This window comes from Sminthopsis crassicaudata, chromosome 1 (assembly GCF_048593235.1).
Source record: "Sminthopsis crassicaudata isolate SCR6 chromosome 1, ASM4859323v1, whole genome shotgun sequence".
In the NCBI taxonomy this organism is placed as follows: Eukaryota; Metazoa; Chordata; class Mammalia; order Dasyuromorphia; family Dasyuridae; genus Sminthopsis; species Sminthopsis crassicaudata.
Window position 1 is genome coordinate 29,624,476 of NC_133617.1, and position 20,750 is coordinate 29,645,225.

The 20,750-nt window shown below is 55.3% G+C and overlaps 1 protein-coding gene and 1 long non-coding RNA gene across 2 annotated transcripts in view; both read left to right on the plus strand.

The window, feature by feature from the left end:
• Nucleotides 1-1,267: 1,267 nt before the first annotated feature.
• LOC141551799 (uncharacterized) lies at nucleotides 1,268-6,578 on the plus strand. Its single transcript, XR_012484966.1, has 3 exons — nucleotides 1,268-1,385; nucleotides 2,218-2,307; nucleotides 5,907-6,578. It is a non-coding gene; the product is annotated as an uncharacterized LOC141551799 (long non-coding RNA).
• A 1,831-nt stretch (nucleotides 6,579-8,409) lies between these two features.
• Nucleotides 8,410-20,750, plus strand: part of NAA25 (N-alpha-acetyltransferase 25, NatB auxiliary subunit) — a 37,018-nt gene continuing 24,677 nt past the window's right edge. The window contains exons 1-5 of the mRNA XM_074297285.1: nucleotides 8,410-8,525; nucleotides 16,365-16,450; nucleotides 16,810-16,948; nucleotides 17,698-17,816; nucleotides 19,779-19,853. Coding sequence (XP_074153386.1) covers nucleotides 8,468-8,525; nucleotides 16,365-16,450; nucleotides 16,810-16,948; nucleotides 17,698-17,816; nucleotides 19,779-19,853 — 477 coding nt within the window. The 5' untranslated portion in view covers nucleotides 8,410-8,467. The remainder of the gene's footprint in view (nucleotides 8,526-16,364; nucleotides 16,451-16,809; nucleotides 16,949-17,697; nucleotides 17,817-19,778; nucleotides 19,854-20,750) is intronic.

Genomic DNA, 20,750 nt, shown 5'->3' on the forward strand with positions numbered 1-20,750 from the left:
TCGTGTGGGCCGTCCAGACGGGCAAGGGCAGGCTCCCACACTAGTGCCCAAAAGGACGAATTTGATTGATGGCCCTGAATCAAGGAGCATGAAAACACAGGTGGGTCTAACCAGAGCTTCTCAGGGCTTGCCCATTTCTCTTCACATGGAGCCCCAATGTGTCCCCTACCCCACGGGGCACTGTCTGCCTGTGACTTTAAAACTGGGGAGACAGAGCTGATCATTCTTATTTGATGGGGAGCTCTTTTGGTTACTTTTTTCAATAGGTGTTATTGGCTACAAATGCCTAGAACTGAGCAGATGAGAGGGGTAAGACTCCCCTTCCCTTCCTTCCTCCCTCTTGCTCCAGCTCTGAGAAATAGGCTTGGGGGTGCATGGTTTTTCCCTGTCATGTTTTATGCTAATTAGTTTCAGGTGCCAGAGATGATCCCCGAGCACCAGGAATTCGGACCATGGCCACTTTGGGGCCAGGATTGTAGGCCCAGTCATGCAGCCAGGCCAGCGTGGGAGCCCCAAGAAGCCAGGACGGGTTTCAGACTTAGAACTAAGACTGCTCCACAAGAACAGAGCCGAACTGTGACTTTAATCCCCTTCACCTCCCTAGAGATGGAGGGGCTTCAGGGGAAAGGGGGATTTAGGCCCCTCATGTCTTGGGGGCTAAAGTTTCTATATTTGTGATGATCCTTTTGAAAAGTAAAAGCTAATATACTTTATATTGTATTTAACTTATTATACTTTAACATATCTAACATATATTGGACTACCTGCCATCTGGGGGAGGGGCAAGGGGGGAGGGGAAAAATTGGAACAAAAGGTTTGGTAATTGTCAATACTGAAAAATTATCCATGCATAAAATTTTTGTAAAAATTAAGTAATTGATTAATTTTTTAAAAGCTAATACGTTAGTGGTTAATGGAACTGAGGGGAAAAGGCCCCCTAGATACCCCACACTTCCTTAGGAGACTTCTCCTGTGGGGAAATGGTAAAGTCTAAACTAGCTGGCCTTCAGGGGGAGGAAGCCAGGGTGAGCTGTGGCTGTAATCTCCCCAGTATGAAATTACTTTCTTCTCCTTTTTTCCCTCCGCAGAGGGGAAAAGTGAAAGGCTAGTACAAGTAGGGGTTTTTGCAAAAAGGGAAGTCTAGGCCTTTGGATTGATGGCTGGCCCTCTCACCAATCACAAGCCTGCAGCTTTGACTCTCTGCCTCTCAGCTCCGCCCAGCTATCCCCGCCCACTTTGCTCCCCTCGGGCGGTTCTCTGCGGAGAATTCTGGGCTGCTAACCTCCGCTGGCCTCTGCCATAAGAAGGCCACGTGCCTTTCCCCAGCTCCAGGCTGGAGAAGCACGTCTCGTATCCGCTTCTCTCTGGAGGGAAGTCCCTGCCAGGTAAAAAGTTCTCCCAGAGGTTGGGGGAGGGGGAGAAGGAGGGGAAAAATTGGAACAAAAGGCTTGGCAATTGTCAGTGTTGTAAAAAATTACCCATGCATATATCTGGTAAATAAAAAGCTATAATAATAAAAAAATATATATACATATATTTAAAAAAAAAAAGTTCCCCCAGACCTGGAGGATTGGGGGCAGGGCGCATATGGGGACACTCATCATCCGGCCAATTGACCAATAAGAATATATTAAACACCTGCTGTGCACGAGGCCTACGCTAAGAGTTAAGGACGCCAAAAAGAGGCAACAATGTTTCCCTTCCAGGAGCTTGTAATCCGCCATGAGAAACAGCAAATACTACAAAGCAAGCTGGAGGCAAGGGAAGTAATTAGCATAGAGAAAGGCCAGACGTTGATAAAAGGGGTTGGAGGAAACTTCCTTTAGAAGAGGGGATTTTCTCTGGGACTTAAAGGGAGCCTGGAAGGGCCGCTCCGGGCATGGGGGGGGGCGCGGGAGGTGGCCGGAGAATGTCCGGAGCAGAGGGAGGAAGGGCTTGTTGTGGATGGAACAGCCTGAAGGCCCGAGGTGGCAGACCGAAGGAAGCGTGAGGGGGATGAGACTAAGAAGACTGGAAAGGCTTTCAAGGCCGGCCAAAGCATCCATCCTCCCGTCCATCATCCAGCTATCCATCATCTAGCTACCTAGCAACTCAGAGAGCGAGGAGGACACGGGGATAGAAGTGGATAGAGGGAAAAAGAGGGAGGGAGAGACAGAGAGAGATGGAGACAGATACTCTAATGAGACGTCACATAAATGCTCATTGTTACTTTTGCAGTCCCTCCAGGAGGCAGAGCTCAGGACCGATGAGTCCCCTGCATACACATGGCACCTTAAAGTCTACAACACCCTGGGGCCCCTCTGCTAGGTAAGGGACTATTATCCCCATTTCACAGGTTAGAAAACTGAGGCTTGGAGAGAACTGACTTGTCCGTGCCTGTGAATTAGACCCGGCCCTTGGCCAGCGCCCTTTCCTTGGATGTCGATTCCTGCTTTACGTCATCAGTCGGAGCCCCAGGGGTCCAGGGAGCTGAGATGGGTGGAGATAAGCTGCGGGGGGGGGGGGGGGGGGGGGGGGGGGCGCGAGCCCCGACAGGGCTCTCGAGGTCCCCTCAGGGGCGGCTGTTCCCTCGCCTCCGGCCCTGCGGCCGCTGGGGGTTTCTCGGCAGAGACAAAGGGACACTTGGCCCTTTTCCAGATGAGGACACTGAGGCGCACAGGGTCAGGGGACGTGCTAGTCAGGGCGAGTCAGGGTCTGAGACCAGATGGGAGCTCAGGAAGATGTGCTCCCGACTCCAGGCTGAGCAGTCTGTGCGCTGTGGCTCCCCCTAGCGGTCCTGTACGGTACAGATAGTTTTACTGATGAGTAATGGGAAGAGCCCATTCCAGGAAAAGGAAAGTGACTAGAGACCGTGTGAGCCCCGGGAGCAGAACTGCTGGGGGAGGGGAGGGGAGAGGCCGGGGGTGGGGGGGCGTCCCGAGGGGGACGTAGGGCTCTGAAAGGAGCTGGGAGGCACAGGGGGAGAAGAGAGAGAGAGATACAGAGACAGAGATTATAGACACAGAGAGATAAAGAGACAGAGATCGAGAGACAGAGACAAAGAGACAGAAACACAGAGAGAGAGACACAGATATAGAGAGACACAGGTAGAGAGAGAGACAGAGACAAAGGGAGAGACAGAAGCACAGAAAGAGAGAGAGAGACACAGAGGTAGAGAGAGAGACAGAGACAAAGGGAGAGACAGAGACAAAGGGAGAGACAGAAGCACAGAAAGAGAGACGGAGAGATAGACAGAGACAGAGAAACAGATAGAAAGAGACAGAGACAGAGATTGAGAGAGAGACAGAGACAGAGGAGGACAGAGGGAGATAGAGAGACCAAGAGGGAAATAGAGAGAAAGCTCTGTTGCTTAGCCAAGGCTTCCTTTCCCCACACTTGGGATTTTTGAACCCACGAGGAAGACTTTCCCTGATCCATGTTTGAGGTCCCCCAGCCCTAGGGATTGGGGCTCTCTCCTCCAGACGCTCACAGAGCCGCCCCTAGCCCGGGCTCTCCATAGACGACGCTCTGGGTAGCGTCCCGTGACTGTCCGGCAAGTGTAACTTCCGTAAGCATCTTAGCCTCCCATGGAGGTTGGCGGCTCCAAGGCTCTTCCTGCTCCCTTCCCGCCTTCTCCAGTGTCTGGGCCAGGCCCCCCGCGACTCTGGGACCTTTTGGCAGATCAGAGAATGGGGGAGGGTCCACGATGAGGGGGCTAGCCTGAGACTGTGCCCAGAAGCTCCAGACGAATGCGTCTTTAAGTGCGGAGTGATTCAGGTTTGGCAAAACGCACCTGGCTTCCCGGCAGCCGGCGCCCCTGACTCAGAAGCCTAGGGCAGCGGGTGGGGGCCAAGCCACAGAGGAAAGGAGAGTGCCACAAAACAAGACCAGGCAAGCTTTTGGGCCGGCCCTGTTAGAGGCAGGGCACAGGAGAGAGCTGGAGAAAACTCACCTCCCAGCAGAGAGGATACAGGATGAAGGGAGATCGGGAGGTCCTAGTGGCCCAGCAACCCACCACTCACTCCCATGGGCCCTTGTCCACCATCTTCTAAAGGGCTAAACCTTGGCTGGGGACAGAAACTTAGCCTACATTACAAAGTACTTTAAGGGGCTTTCCCCAAAGCCCTGTGAGGAAGGTGATGTACAATCACCCCCATTTCCCAGATGATAGAGAGCCTCAAAGATGGGGGTGGGATGATCACACAGCCAGTAAAAACCATCATAATTTATGACCCCAACTGGGGTTTTCTTGGCAGAGATGATGGAGTGGTTGCCATTTCCTTCTCCAGCTCGTTTTACAGATGGGGAAACTGAGGGCAAGCAGGGTTAACTGACCTGGCCAGGATCACATGGCTAGGAAGTGTCTGAAGATGGAACGCAGGAAGATGAATCTCCCTGGCTCTAGGTCCGGTGCTCTGTCCACTATACTACCCAGCTGGCCCCTGCCACTGTTAGGGAAGGTAATAACAGCAAATTATTGCTGTTTGGTCATTTGGTAAGTCATGTCTAACTCTTCTGGACCCCACGGACCGTACAATCCATTGGGTTTTCTTGGCAATCAACTGGCATGGCTGCCATCTCTTCCTCCGATAATAGCTAACCGATTGGTGTGCAGAGGGATTTAGGTTACCTTAGGTGAGTCTTTGGGATGGGATAATCTCCATTTTATAGGATGATAGACCAAGAGCTGAAAGGTGCTACCCTGGGGTATCAAATCCAAGCCTGTCATTTCACAGTGGAAAAAACCTTCCACAGAGGGTTAAGGGTGGGTTCTTGAGCACGGGGCTTTGAACCCTAAATCTAGGACTCTTTTCCACATTTGTTTCCTTATCTGTAAAATGGGCACATTGGACTACACAGCCTCTGAGGTTCTTGTAGCTTGATTTATTTCCCCATGTCTCAGGTTCAAATCTTTTCCCTAATCCTTAACTGCCTTTGTGAACATGGTCAAGCCAATCTCCCTGAATCTCAGTTTTCTTTTCTGTAAAATGGGCACATTGGATTACATTGCACGGGAGGTCCCTTCTAGTTAAGTCTATGATCCTTGAGTACAACTGCTACTATATAATATAAATATAAATTATATATATATATATATTACATATATATATATAAAATTTTGGGGGGGGTTTATCTTCTCATTCCCTAGCACAGTGCCTTGCTTATAGTAGGTACTTAATAAATATTGACCCACTGAGATTGATTCTAGGCAGTTCACTGAATACTTCTCTCCCCATCCTCTAAACTCTAGAAGTTCTCTAAAAAGGAGGTGGGGCAGAGCGGCTTGGATGAACTTCAGAGAAGGAAACCTGAGAGAAGGCCTGAGTCCCATTGGAGCCTCTGTTGCCTGGCTCGGCCCCAGGGGCTGTAGTTTTCCATCCTGGGAGGCTCCGACTCCCAGGTAATACAGACTCCTTCACTCTCACTCCCTTTTCAGACCTCCATTCAGTCTCTCTGCCTTGACCCCAACCCCTCACTGGCCAAACCAACTCAGGTGCCCTCCTGGAAGGACTTGGGGAAGCTCAGGGCACCTGCAGAGGGCTAGAGTTCTCAGAGGTAGGAGAGTGGCGATGGCCAGTCCAAAGGCACCAAGGTGGGGATGAATGTCCAGTCTGGGGAACAGCTAGCAGGCTGGACTGGCAAATAGAAGTGCTCACATTTCTTGAGCTTTTATTATAATCTCAGGCCTCTTGGTCCCTTAAACTAGAAAGTTCAGATTCCAGTCCTGCCATTGCCCCTTAAGGTCCTTATTTTCTTGGAAAAAAAAATTTCCTTCCCTAAAAGCCTCAGTTTCTTCATCTGAAAAATGGACAAAAGAAGGGGGTTAAGCAGTAACAACTCATTTCATCACCTTAAGATCTGAGAAGGGTTTCCCTCACAGCAGCTAGTTAGGTGACTCCCTCCTCCTTTCCATCCCTATTTTTCAGATGAACAAACAGGCACTTGCTATGATGACACTCAACTAATAAGGTCTGGCTGAGGTCACTTTCAAATCCTGGAATCCTGACCCCCAATCTAGGACTCCATTCTCACCGACCCTAACACGAGAGACTTTGCCTTAATCTTCACGTTGTGGATCCCTTTGGCCATCCAGTGAAGCCCTCTTCAGAATTAGACCCTTCCAGAACAGTGTACACAGCAACTAGATTACATGATGATCAATTCTGATGGATGTGGTTCTTTTAATCAGTGAGGTGATTCAGGCCGGTTCCAGTGATCTTGTGATGGAGAGAGCCATCTACACCCAGAGAGGATTGTGGGAACTGAGTGTGGATCATAACATAGTATTTTCACCTTTGTTGTAGTTTGCTTGCATTTTGTTTTCTTTCTCATTTTTTTCCCTTTTTCTTCTGATTTTTCTTGTGCACCATGATAATGATGGAAATATGCATAGAACAATTGCACACGTTTAACATATATTAGATTAATTACCAACTAGGGAAGGGGATGGGGGAAGGGAGGGAGAAAAACATTTGGAACAGAAGGTTTTGCAGGGATAAATGTTAAAAATTATCTTCGCATGTATTTTGAAAATTAAAAGCTATTATTAAAAAATTAGGTTCTAAATGTATAAAATAAAATATAGAGCATCACCCAAAATCCAGTGATCTATAATATTGTTATAATATGTATAATACATATTATTATATATAATTATATTTATTATATTTTATATATGATTGCATAGCATATATAATTATTATAATAAATGAAATATACCCCCCCATGGTTTCAATTCCAGGTTAAAACACTTTCTGGCAGCCCCCAAAAGCCTGTGAGATGTGCTGAGTTCTTAAAGCCTGTGGTCCCCCTTGTCAAACAGGAGACGTACCCTCCCTGCATTTCTGTTCTCCCTTCTGGGGGACCCCCGGACTTCTGCGCCTAAAGGGCTCCCTAGAAACCACCAATGCTCAGGCAACCTTTAAATCTCTGTGAATTAAACAATGGCAGAACGGGCGTAGACCTGAGTCATCTTCTTGTTCAAGATCCCTATGCTATCAATGAATAAACTGCGACCAAGAGGGAAGAGGCAACTGTCCCTCAGCAGATCCAGGGCTTGAATGGAAGTTTTGGTGCCTTATTTAGTGATCTTTTTGCCAGGCTGCAATGCCCTCTCCCTCTCTGCCTCTTCAAATGGGAGAATTAGGCCTTGGAGTTCATTTTACAGATATGGAAACTGAGGCTCAGAAAAGTGAAAACTTACTGAGGTCTCATGGGGAACATACTTGAATTTAAGTCGGGGGGGAGGCTCTAAGTTAAGCCTTCTTTTCATTGCATAATGCTTCCCTCTAGTTTGCGATGAATGGATATTAGATAAATGCATTAAACAGCACATATAAACGCTTACTGTATGCCAGGAACTGGAGATACAAATCCAGAAATGAAGGAGTGCCCATCCTCAAGCAGCTCACTTTCTGCTATGGGGAGGCAACACTTACTGGGGGAGAGACAGGCAGGGAAGGAACGGGGAGAGCACTGGCCCTGAGACCTGAGTTCTAAAACCCCACAGATTACAAGCAGTGTGACAATGACGGTGATCCTGGTATCAGGCGGCTGCACTAGGGGGCACCAAGCACAAGCCAAGCAGAGGAGCTTCTGGAAAGGCTCCTGGGAGCAGCTCAGCCTCCGGCTTTGTTTTCCCAGAGCTCAGCCCCGTGTCTGCACACAGTAGGTGGGACAGCCCTTTGCCTCTCCGTTTTCCCAGAGCTCAGCCCGGTGTCTGCACACAGTAGGTGGGACAGCCCTTTGCCTCTCTGTTTTCCCAGAGCTCAGCCCTATTCCTGCACACAGTAGGTGGGACAGCCCCTTTGCCTCTCTGTTTTCCCCAGAGCTCAGCCCGGTGTCTGCACACAGTAGGTGGGACAGCCCTTTGCCTCTCTGTTTTCCCAGAGCTCAGCCCGGTGTCTGCACACAGTAGGTGGGGACAGCCCTTTGCCTCTCCCCGTTTTCCCAGAGCTCAGCCCGGTGTCTGCACACAGTAGGTGGGACAGCCCTTTGCCTCTCCCCGTTTTTTAAGTTTCTTCTACTGTGACATCAGTCTCCAGCTAAAGTCTAAGCCCTGGGTTCGAACTCAGCGCTAACCGGCTCTGACTTTGGAAGCCACGTAACTCTCTCCGCCTCAGTTTCCCCAAGTGTAACGCCGGAGCTCCCCAGCACTACATGAGGCCCGGGGGATCGGTTTAGGGGGGCATTTCCCCCCCCCCCCCCCTCCCCCCCCCCCCCCCCCGACCCGCAGCCGATGGCTGGGGCAAAAGAAACCTCCAAGACAGGCAATAAAGGGGCGCCGAGGGCTGTCCCCCGAGCCGAAGATCTCATTGGCCGGAGGCGCCCGCTGCTTCCCCTCCCCCACCCTCCCCCGCGCCCGCCCCTTTCCCTTCTGCCGAATCGCGACCCTCGGGCGGGGGAACGAAGCCGGCGCTGGCCCTTTAACGGCCCCGTCCCGGGGGCCGGCGCTGCGCGTGCGCACTGAGGCTCTGCGCTTGTCATCATGGCGACGCGGGGCCATGTGCAGGACCCTAACGACCGGCGCCTCCGGCCCATCTACGGTGAGTGGCCGCGGCCGGGCGCCGCACCCCAGAGCCGCCGGCCGGAGCCCAGCCCGCGCCGGGAAGCCGGGGGGGCGGCCCGGGGCCGGGGCCCGGCAGGGGGCCCGGACGCGCGGAGCGCTAGGCCGCGCCTCAGCCCCGGGGCCTCGCGTGGCGGCCGAGCCGGCCTGCCCCGGTCCCGGCTGGGCTTCTCTCGGGGGCGCTTTGGGAGCGGAGGCCGAGGGCCGCAGACGGGGCCTCGGAGCCGGGCCGCGGGGTCCCGACTTGCCCGAACGTCCGGAGGGACCTTGGCGGGCCTGGTTACACGTGGGGGAAACTGAGGCCCGGCAGGGGGAGGCAGGACCGAGGCCTCCCGCCTTACCACCTCGGAGAGCCGGGGGACTTTCCTCACAGCCGGGGGTGAGGCACGGGGAGAGGGGGCCGGCCGGGGCCTCGCTGACCTCCCGATTTAAAGGTGATCCGGGGGGAGGGCCGGGCCGAGGGGGCCCAGCTCCAGACCGGCTGCGTGTGGCAGATGGGGAAACCGAGGCAGAGGAGCCGCAGGGTCTCTGGCTCAGGCCATGAGGGCCAGGGACTTGGCCGGGAATGAATGACTCCAGTGACCCAGAGTGTGCAGCTCCCTGATCGGGAAGGGGGCCCAGCCAGGGTCTGGCTCAGGGAGCCCCGTGGGGGGAAGCCTCCTCCTGCCCTGCCCTGGGCCTCCTGCCTGGTGGGGCCTCCCTGTCCCCCCGGGCTGCCGGCCTGGGAGAGAAAGTGCCTGGGGGGGGAGGGGGCCCGGCTGTTTCTTATCTGCTCCTCTCACTCCCCCATCCCGGCTGTGCCCAGAAGCCTCCGGGCCCCTGAGGAAGGTTCAGCGAGCCCGGCCTGCCCGGCCTTATCTGCCCTCCTTGGGAGCCCCAGCCGGCCCGGCCCTTCCCGGGGCCTCCTGGATTTCCCCAGTCCCACGTGGTGGCCTTGGCCGAGCTCAGGGACCCCACTCCGCTCTCCCCCGGCTGCCGGGGCTCCACGAGCCCTCACCGAGCCCCGGGGCGCACCCCCCCCCACTGTAAGTGACCCCTGACTCCGGGCTCCAGCAGGGTCGGGGACCCCCAGCAGGGCTCCCCTGCAGGCCCCTTCTCCAAAGGGAACACTGTCCAGCCAGCGGCAGTTTGTGAAGCCCTCTGGAGGGAGACCCTGGGCCCCTTGCGGGGCGGCCCCTGCCCCACGGAGCTGCCTGGGCCCCCTGCGGTCCGGGAGAGCGAGCCCCGTGGGCCGGCTTTGGGGGCCGCCTCTCTCCTGCCCAGGTGAATGCAGGCTCTGTACTTGGCCTTTAGCTGGAGAAGCTTCCAGGCCAGCGTCTTGGCTCGGGCTTGTCGGGGTTTTGTTTCAGCCACTGTTACAGTGCGAGCCTGTGCCTCCTGCCAGGGAAGGTGACGGGGCCACGGGGGGGGGGGGGGGGGGGGGGGGTTGGCGGCCAGCATTTGTGGAAGGCCCGGGGTTCGGTGGGTCACTCAGAGCTGACGGTCTCCCCGGAAGGTGGGATGACGGAGAGTGCTCCCCCTTTGTGGGTGGCAAGCTGAGACTCGGAGAGCCGGGATCCGAACTCGGGGCCCTGGCTCTCCCGGCACCTGGCCGGGCTTCGGGCCCCTCTGCTCCGGACGGAGGGAAATGGCAGCTCCGGTTTCTGTCTTGGTTTCCCCCGTGAGCTAGGCCATGGGAGAGCCCCTGAAGTCTCAGAGCGGGGACGGAGGCCGGGCCAAGGGCCAGTCTGGGGCCTCGCATCGGCCGCCCCGGCCCGGCTTCTCTCCCGCCGCCAAGCTCCTCCGTGTGGCTTCCCCAGGGCGTTTGGGAGCGGACGGGGCGGCCTCCACTAACCCTTTTGTCCCCAAAGATTCACTGTTTTTACCCCTTAGTGCTTGTTACTACATCTTCCTTAATTCTGGTCCTTTCCCTTTGAAAGCGTCCTTGTAATCAGGAAAAATCGTTGAGCATCGTCCCTGCGACGAGGCAGCCGCAGCATTTCACCTTCACGGCCCTCCCGCCTCTGAGCGGTTCTTCTGGTTAGGCCGACGGGCTCTGCTGGAGCCTCCTGGGTGGGGGGTCTTGAGACCCTGTGCTCCCTGTCAACTTGAAAAAGATGCTCTTTAGGACCGGAGAAGGGAGCGTCGAGATTGCAGAACACCTTGGGTTTCTCCCAGCAGAGCCTCCTTTCGCCAAAGCCGGCGTGGAGGGCCCTGGAGGCTGCTGGGAGGGGGTGCCAGTCTCTGGCAGGTCTTGGCGGTGGGACCATCAGCCAAGGACCATCCCAGGGAGCTGTGATTCACCGTGTTGCTGTGGAAACGGGGCAGGCTTTTGAGCAGCCGGTGGAGGAGTTGGTTGTTTGAGAGGTCAGGTGTGGAGTTGAAATTCCAGTCGGGGTGCTTGGATTTGGGTGGTTTTGGTGGATCATGGGATTACTGGAGGTATTTCCTAAAGCATCTTGCTTCATTCGCCATAAGCTGTGGTATCTGCGGGATGAGCAAGTTCTGGCTCTGGGGTTTTGGTTTCTGAAAGCCTCCCCCCCCTCCCCCCAGCTTATTAGAAATCCTGTTCCAATGGGCTCCTTCAGCAGAATTATTGGAATAAGGGTAATTGCAAGTTCCTTCTGTTCTCAGCAGATTGTCACTCCTGTGTGGGCCGATGGGACATAATGCAGCCTCCCTCCCAGAGTTGTTGATGAGAAATACTTGATCTTAATGTTAAGAAATTAAAAAAGGTAAAAAGCGGTTTCTTAATAAAGGGGAACGATTAGATTATGGCTTTTATTAGAAAGTAAAGCAGGAAAAGGCCCTCTCACAAAACTCTTGGGATTTGGGTTGTCTTAGACACCAGCACGGGCTCTCTGGGGGGCCCTCGAGCTGCTCCCCCCGTGGCCACGCTTGGATCAGGCCCAGCCAGCCTTCTCCCACTAGCCCCGCTTCGGGGATTTTTGTTTCCTTCGAGGGCCCGGCCATAGTCCAGCCAGGGCTTACTGTGCTGCAGCTGCAGCCCGTGAAGGTTTGGGGAAGTATGGACACTTAGCCGTCAGTGAGTGGGCCTTGCCCTGCCGTCCCTCCCCAAAGGGGCCGCGATTCTTGAGGCTTTTTTGTGAAAAGGATGTTTGGTCCGTGTCTTTTGATCTCTTAAAAACCTTTGATCTTTGAATTCCCCTAAATAACATTTTCACTTTCAAAATGTATTTTTGAAATCTTTTTTAAGAGAATGAACAACCGGTAATAATGGCATCCTCATTACCCAAAGATACATTTGTTAAGCAATTAAGCATTTATTAAGCTCCAGCAGCGTGCCAGGTACTGCTGGGAACACAAAGACAGAAATGAAATGACCGCTGTCCTCCAGAAGATGATATTCTAGTGGGGAGAAACAGCATGAACTTGGATCATTTGCTGTGTGTGTGTGTGTGTGTGTGTGTGTGTGTGTGTGTCTGTGTCTGTGTGTCTGTGTGTGTGTGTGAGAGAGAGAGTGTGTGTGTGTGTGTGTCTGTGTGTGTGTGTGTGAGAGAGTGTGAGTGTGTGTGTGTGTGTGTGTGTCTGTGTGTGTGTGTGTGAGAGAGAGAGTGTGTGTGTGTGTGTCTGTGTGTGTGTGTGTGAGAGAGTGTGAGTGTGTGTGTGTCTGTGTCTGTGTGTGTGTGTGCACACCCCTACATAATACACACTCACGCACACATGTTTGTGCTTGCACACAAGCACTCTGCGGCAGTTTGGTGCACGGCATGGTGGGCACCGAATGCCCAGATAATGGAACCACCGGGGCCCGGTGGGCAAGGACATCCTTGAATAACCTTGAAGGAAGTTGGAGGTCCCCCTGGGCAGAGGTGAGGAGAGAGTAGGACCTTGGCACTGCCAGCCCCCAGAGATTGTGTTTCATCCTCCTGGGAAGGGGCACCCCAGGAGCTCAGTGAGCTGCACTGGCAAGGGGACGGTGGCCAGACCAGGTGGGGCTGGCTGTGGCCCGGGGAGGAGAAGGCTGATGGCCGGGGTCCCTGGGAGGGATGAAGGGATGTGGCGGAAGGGCAGCTCCAGGGCTGCTGGCTGCTTCTCCGGGCCTGCCTTTGCCTGCCCCGGAGCATGGGTAGAGTCCCCAGGAGGGCCCCGTCTCACCGCCACAACTGCTGGCTGGAGAGCGAGTTTGGTTGCATTTACTTGTTGGGCCTGGTGGGACCCCGAGGTGATCTCCATCTTCCTGCGGTCTTGGTTGAGTCCAGCGAGAACTTGGTATTCTGGGCTCGGAGTCCCACCAGCGGCATTCTGGGCCGGCTGCTCCATGGGGGGCAAAGGGGCAGATGCTTCCCAGGGCCTCAGGGCTCATGAGCTGGCTCCCCTGAGGGTGGGGGTGTATAAGGAGGCCTCAAGCCTAGCGGGGGAGGGAGGAGCTCCTGTGGGCTGCTGCTTGTCGCGGCTGCTGGAGGGGCGGGAGGCTCTCACACCAGGTGGGCCTGGGCCGTGGATGAAGCTTGCTGCAGGAGGCGCAGTGGGCATCTTCTCGGTCTCTGGGCCCAGTCCCAGCAGGCTCACCCTAGTTACAGCTGTGCCTCCTGCCCGGGTGCCTCTGCTAACAGGGCTCTACGCTGCTGCCAGTGGAGATGTGGCGACACCGGAGACAGACTCGCTCCTTCTGCATCCCCGGGAGGAAGCGCGGCCCTTGGCCCGGGGCCTCTCAGATCCCCCTCCTGGCCGGGCTCCGGTGTCAGAGCGGCTGAAAGGCTGTAACCCAAGCTGCCGTTTCTGGAGACTCTGAGGCGCGCTTTCTGGTCCTCAGGAAACCTTCCCAAGCCCCCGGCCCCTAGGAGAGGCCTCCGCCACACAGAACAAGGCCCCGGGTTCATGAGGAGAACTTGCCCAGGAGATAAGGTGTTTCCCAGTGCCGAGCACAAAAGTCGGCGAGCGAGCCCTGGGCTTCTCGGGGCTCCTCGTCCTCCAGACAAGCGTTTCTGTGTAGCTGTAGAGAATTGAGGCTCCTCGGCGTCCTGCTGCCTCTGACCTGCAGGGCTGAGGACCCCCTCGCTGATGGACGAGAGCCCGGGAGAAGCTTGGGGGAGAATGGGAGCCGGTTTTCCAAGGGCACCAGAAGCCTCCTGACCTCCTTGGGCGAAGTTGCTCCTGGGCTGTTCAGAGCTCACTGCGCCCCGCTACGAAAGGGGTTTGTAGACAAAGCTCCATTGGGGCCTCAGTTGTGGGGGTCTCTTCCCCCCGCGGTCTCTGTCTCCTGCTGCTTCTCTCACACTGCAGCCATGAGGAGCTGCTGTGGAATATTGGCAGCTTTTACCTAATTCCCCTTTGGCAAACTTCTCGAACCCCAGATCGGGAGCATCTGCTTTAAGGTTGGTCATGTCTATTGTGCATTTAGTCTTCTCGGAGTCCACGACCATCCTAAAGCAGTGCTGTGGCTGGGGAAGGCTCAGCGAGCTCAGGGCCACGTGCCTGGCTGGTGTCAGAAGAGGAATTGGGTGTCCTCCCCACTGTGCCCAGGGTCGCCCGAGGAGGATTTGCACCCAGGTCCTCATGGCTTCAGGTCCAGGACTCAAGTCTGCTGGGTCCGGGCGGCAGCTTCAGACTCAATGTCTTGCCAGGCCCTTGTCTCACCAGTCTGGCTGTCCGCTGGGTATCTTTCCCCAGCCCAGGAGGGGTTCAGGCCCCAGCGCCTCCTGCTGTCCGTCCCCCTCAGATGCAGCAGTTACAACCATGATCTGAGAGTTATTGCTCTTCTGGATTCAGAATCCTTTTCTGTCTTGCCAACTCAGGATGCCAAGGGCCAATCATGAATTTGTCCAGAACCACTTTTCTGGAAATCTTGACCCCGAGACAGAGAGGATGGGCTAAGTGTCAGACAGCCGGGCTTCCGGGCCTCTCGCTTGGTCCAGAGCACGTCCGCAGAGGCATGTGGCCGCCGGGAGATGAGTTCTGTCGGGCAGCCCCGGGCTAACTTCAAATGAATGATTGAGTAGAGATGTCTCTTGACTGCTTATTCTGCCCCTAGGTTAGGCAGCTTGTGTTGTAAAGGATGAAAGTTTAAAGGGGAAGGGGGGATGCGGGGAGTATGTATGTAGGGGGGTGTATGTGTGTGGGGAGGTGTGCACTTGCCCTGGGAGCCTAAACTCACTGGGACCTCCGTGTGACTGTTCCTCTCCATCACGTGGGGGAATTTTTAGGGCCACGGGGAACCAGGTGCAGACTCTAGACAAGGCCCAGCTGACATCCGGACTGCAGGCCCTGCGCTGTGATTTCTGATTTTAAGGTTGCTCATGTCCATTGTGCACTTAGTCCGGGGTTCTTTCCTGAAGTCTCTGCCTCAGTTGAAGCTTAGGGTTGCCCGGGGGCAGTGGCAGTGAGAGACTAGAAGCGGGGGGCTCTCCGTTGGCAGAGGCAGGCCTGGAAGCCGGGGTGCTCTGGGCTCTGAGAGGTGATCTCCATGTTCCGGGCTGTTTTTGGCCTGCCCTTCCTTCCCAGCGCCTGCTTTGGGCAGTCCTCATAGAAACGGTCTGGGCCTGAGCTGTCGCCCCATTCCTCCGATTGTCCAGTGCTTGCTGGGCTCTGGCAGAGAAGCGATGGCCTCTTGTAGGTGAGGGAACTCGAGGGGTTTATGGCCCTCGGCCAGGGGGACGTGGAGGCACTTGGTCTCCTCACCACTGGAGAGCTTTCACGGAGTTAGAGGAACATGCGTTTCCTCTCTGGTGACTCCTCCAAGGTTCGTCCTTGGCTTTTCATGAGTTATTGTTTGTCAGGAAGATGAGGAAGGGTCGTTTTGGGGGCTGGCAGGACGGGTACGGCGAGGTCGTTGGAGGCTTCTGGATGTGGTGAGTGAGCTCCGGTCCCGATTCTGGTTACTCGATTGTTTCTTCCTCCGTGTTGAGGAAGGGAAACCAGCAGAACACACTGTTCACGGTTTAGTTTCCCTGCAGGTTGATCAGTAAGTCTGGGCTCCTGAAGGCCCTTTCTGTCATTCCTCGCGGCGTGCCGTGGTCTCGTCGCTGCTCCCCGAGAGCCTGTGCCCAGACACTGGGCTGGCCATTGGTTGGACGCTGCTTTTCTGTAGCGCCGATTTTGGGTTTTCTTGGTCGGGCCTTCTGCTTCCTGCCTCCCAGATGTGTTGCCAGCCCTGCTCCCAGAAAAGAAGGGGGGGGTGAAGCTCGGGCTCAGGCGCTGCATTTGGCCACATTGGAAAATAGACTCATGGATCTAGTGTTAAAAAAGCCACCTCCATCACTCTCATCTCACAGATGGGGAAACTTTGCACATTCTCCTCAGGTGGGGAAAGGACTTGCTGAGTCATACTGGCAGGATTTGAGCTGGGGACCTCGGACGCCAGAGCCAGTGCTCTTCCCACTGTGCTACCCTGCCTAGAAAGGCATCGGTGTCCCGATAAAACGTGTGGGGGGGGGGTTACCTAAATGAGATTGGAGGGTTGCCTCTGGATTTCAGTGATCTGTATGACTGAGTCCCACAATCATGATTGATTCTCAGGAGTTGCCAAGATATTTCTCTGATTCTGGGCTGATTCAGGAGGGGACCTTGGTGATCAGCCCGGTTCCTAGTGAGGATCCTGCCTTGTGCCCAGTGCGACGTCCATAGTTAGATGTATGACTGTAGCAGCAGCACGTGCGTCATTCTCTGGCCAGAAAATCAGCAACATAGAACCCATCAGCTCTCCGGGAAGGGCCTTTCTGCACAGGAAGGGGCTCACGTGGCCGTCTGGGCAGGACTCCCCTCCTAAAGGCATCCAACCGCCGGCCGGGCGGGCTCTGCTTGGAGACCTGCAGGGAAGAGGAATCGGCTGGCCCTGCCCCTGTCTCTGATCGCCATATTTTCTTTCCCCTTTTTATAGATTATCTTGATAATGGCAATAATAAGATGGCGATTCAGCAAGCTGATAAACTGCTGAAAAAACACAAAGATCTTCATTGTGCTAAGGTGAGTCCGCTTGGCCTATTTGTTGACTTAAAATACACACGCACTCTCTAGTCTTCCCACACTCACACTTGGTCCTTGTTGGTCCTTTGCCGATGGATTCCCCTCCTGTGTGGCTGGGGCTCTTGGCTGCATTGGCTTAAAAATGACACACCACGAATGCTTTTAAAAAGCGTTTATTTGTGTTGTTCACTGGGCCCACGTCCTCCTCTGCACTTAAAACTCCGCTTCCCTGGTGCCTGCTGCTCAGCCTTTCTTCCTCCCTGGGCCGAGGTCGTAGTCTGGCCCCCATGGGGCCCTTTCCCGCTCCCTGCTCCCTCTAGGCTTCGCCTTCCTAGTGGCCGGTTCTCTCGCCTCCGTAGGTATTAAAAGCGATCGGGTTACAGAGGACCGGGAAGCAGGACGACGCCTTTGCCCTGGCGCGAGAAGTCGCCGCGCTCGAGCCCACCGACGACAATTCCCTGCAGGCGCTGACCATCCTCTATCGGGAGATGCACAGGCGTGAGTCGGCCGCTTGACGCCCTTGTCTCTTGGGGAGGGAGAGGGACCTTTGGGTCTTGTCTGCTTGTAGGGTAACTGTGGAGGAGAGGCGAGTCCTGGCAGCGGGGGGCGGAGGGCAGGCCGCCAGGCAGTCTCCCCGAGCCGCCCCGCTCTGTCCTTGCTGTCAGAGCCCCGAGAACAGGCGGCTCATCCAGTGCTGGGCCCGTTCCCTCCGTGCCCGCCTCCGGGGGCGCCTGCTCCCTGTTGTTGGGTGCTGTCACAAAGCCTCAGATCTCCTTCCAGGAGCTGGCGGTCACTTGGGTCTGTGCGTCTAGCTCCACGAGAGTCCCTTTGTGTGCCGGGCACCCAGAGGGGTGGCGAACCGGTCAATTTGGGCTCAGGACAGGAAGGACTGGACGTGCCCAGGACAGAGCTCATTCCCTTCCCTCGTCCTCAGGGCATCGGGCTGTGTGCCGCCTTCCTCCCCGTCCACGTATCTGGTCCGGCTCATCCAAGCTCGTGGCTGCTCCCCTCTCTGTTCCCCCACTCAGAGACCACCTTTGCCTGTCCCAGCGTCCTCAGCTGTTGGCGCCCGCTCTTTGGGAATGACGGTGTCCAGATTTCACATTTCATCTCGTTTTCCCTGTGTAGAGGGGAAGCTCCCTGAGGGCACACAGTGCCAGGCTTGTGGCGTGCCCCTAAGGCAGAGGCCCCCCTGGCCACGACTGCTGTTAGTGAAATCTCGCCTGCCTTGTCTGTTTCTGTCACAGCGGAACTGGTCACCAAGCTTTACGAGGCCGCTGTGAAGAAGGTCCCCAACAGCGAGGAGTACCACTCCCACCTCTTCATGGCCTACGCCCGGGTCGGGGAGTACAAGAAGATGCAGCAGGTAACTGGCCCTTCAGTGGGCACTGGCTCTTCAGTGGGCACCGGCCCTCCAGTGGGCACCGGCCCCAGCCCTTCAGCAGGCACTGGCCAGCAGACATTGTCCCTGGCCCTTCAGTGGGCACTGGCCACATGGCAGTGATGGTGGGAACAGCTCAGGGTCATTTCTCCCACGGGCTGGGACTATATTCTTTACCTACCTTCCTGGCCCCCGATGCCTTCTGTTTTGTCTGGCACAGCCTGAGAAGAGTAATTATTGGCAAAAGGCAGAAATCATGAAATAGGTCTGAATGAGCCAGCTGCATGGCTTATGTTAATTGATTAACATTCATGGCCTTTGCTAAGACTGAAGGTTTACAAAGTACTTTTTTTACTTTGGATGCTCACATCCCCCCCACCCCCACCCCACCCCCCTGATGTAGGTGCTCCTCTTCCCATTTCACAGATAGGAAACTGAGGCCCACAGAGCATAAATGCCTCTTCAGTAACCCAGCTAGAATCTGAAGCAGAACTTGAACTCTGGTCCATCGCACTCCCAAGTCTAGTTCCCCTTCCCCTCCCACCTCTGGCCCTGCCTCCCTCCTGGAGATCTGCAGAGCGCCAGCGAGATCGTGCCCCACTGGCTGCCCCTCCACGGGTCACCCCGGACTGCAGAGGGTCCTACTGGAGCTGGAGCCATTCTCCCCCCCTTCCTGTGCATGCCCCCTTGCCTCTGGCGGTGGCCCTAACCTTCCCAGCCAGACTCTCCATGTGCGTTTTCTTTCCCTCCTACATGTGACCTCCACCTGAGTGGGGGCTGGTTCCTTCCATCTCTGCAGCTCTTGGCCTGTGGTAATGAATGGCTTAATTCGTGCTCGTTTTTTTATTCGTTCATCTTCTCACTTTGTTTGAAAAGGATCTTTAGTTCAGAGAGAAATGCTAGTTTAATTCATTCATAAACCAGCCATTATTCAACACCTGCCATGCGTGAGACGTTGCTGTGAGGAATGACCAGATCCCAGGGCAGAGCTCTGCCCTCGGGAGACCCCGGTCTGGTGGGAGGAGTGAGCGTGGACGCGAGTGCGCAGCGGCCTCTCCCCGCACATCTGTGGGGACTTTGGGAAGCCGGCTCTAGCGCGCTGCAGCTTGTCTCGGCATTCTCGAATTCGGTTAACGGACTATAAATGAGAATGTCTCTGGAAGTTTTTCCCCTTGATTTTTATGTGCATTTTTACAGCGAAGGACTCGGGTGACTGAGCAGCCTGCTTTATTATGACAGAATAAATCCTAACACAGCTAGAAATTAGCCTTTGCAACTAAATAGAATTTACCTAGAAAAGCTTTCAGGTGCATTTTAATTTTAATTGCTGACTCACCTTTCTTTTTTGAGTCATTTAAATGCTTTACTATCTGCTTTGTCGCCGAGTGCCCTTTGACGGCGAGCTTGCACGGTCTGTGATGCTCTTCTACCATCACTAGCAAAGGCCTCAGGGACCTTTTAGAAGCACCGACTGCCTGGCTCTGGGCATCCTTGGGCGGCTTCCCTTTCCTGTGCTCCTTTGGCCTTGTTTGGGCTTGGATTTGAAAACAGAAATCCTCTCTGCAGATGGCTTGAATGGCCCAAGCCAGGCCGAGATCCCTGGCAGACCGGTGCCCGCTGCGGCCCACAGCCGGCCTTTGATCAGAGCAGGCCCGGGGAGCCGGCCTCGGGGGCTCGTCCGTGATCCTCCGGACAGGGCGGGTGGCCCAGGGTACCGAAGTCCGCCCTCGGTCCGATGCTTTGGGCCCTTTGGGCCCTTCTCTTTCAGTTTGTTTGGGGCGGGTCTCAGATAAAGTGGGCAGACCCCAGAGCCAGGTGGCCGCCACCCTGGGCCAGGCCGGCAGGGCTTGTGTTGCTGATCCTTGGTCACGATGGCCGGGGATCCTCAGGTGCTTTCACTGGGTCTGAGACGCTGGCGGACTTCACAGCTGTCTTTCTCTCTTTCAGGCTGGAATGGCACTTTATAAGATCGTACCAAAAAACCCTTACTATTTTTGGTCTGTCATGAGTTTAATTATGCAGGTGAGTACAAGGTTCAGAAATGGGGGGAGGGAAGAGTGCTTCCACCCCCACAACCTTTTAGACCCTGTTATTGCCCCCGATAACTCATCACATTTTTCCAGTAGGAGACGGAGTGAGGGCCATTTTCAGAAATGTGCTTTGAGAATTGCCTATTTGCTTTCCACAGTCAGTTTTTATTGCTCTCCTCACTTGCTGGCACAGTGTATTTTTACATCTGGTTTGTTTTTCTCTACTTGTCATCCTAATATCCGGTGATACTGTTGCCCCAGGAGGCTGTGGGTGGGCCTGGGGACAAGGCTTAGGGAAGGCTGGGAAGGTGTTTGGTCCTTCGGAGAGGAAATCATTAGTGGCCGGGAACTAAAGAGTTAGAAAGCTTCATGGATCCCCGTCCGAGCTCATCTGCTTTATTCTCACATATATACAGCCTCTGGTGGCCAGCCCTGAGCTCTGTGTTGGGGTGGGGACACGGGACAGGCCCGGGTTGGGGGGAGAACAGGGGATCCAGAGGTCTGGCCACAGGCGTGTCCTGGCGCAGGCCTTCTCCCGAGCGGGCTGCCACATTCCCGTTGTTTGTGGTCTAACCCCCTCGGAGGCAGCTGCTGCCCCGTTTTGCAGGGGACAGACCGACTGCTCCCGACTAGTCCGTAATCTTGTGGGCCCCGGCGCTCCTGCCTGGAGGAGCCGGCCCTTCTCCCACTGTACCAGCCGCCTCTACCGCATTTCAAGGGAAAAGCGATTCCTGAATGCCATATAAAATTGTGAGGCGGGGCCTCTGTTTGCAAAGCAGCCGTGTCTGGGAGAAGCCCCCGGCGAGTTTGTTAGGGATGTTTTCCTAGTGCTCGGAGCTGCTTTGCACTCTCGGGGAGGAAGGGGAATCGCCAGCCTCGACTGGTTCTT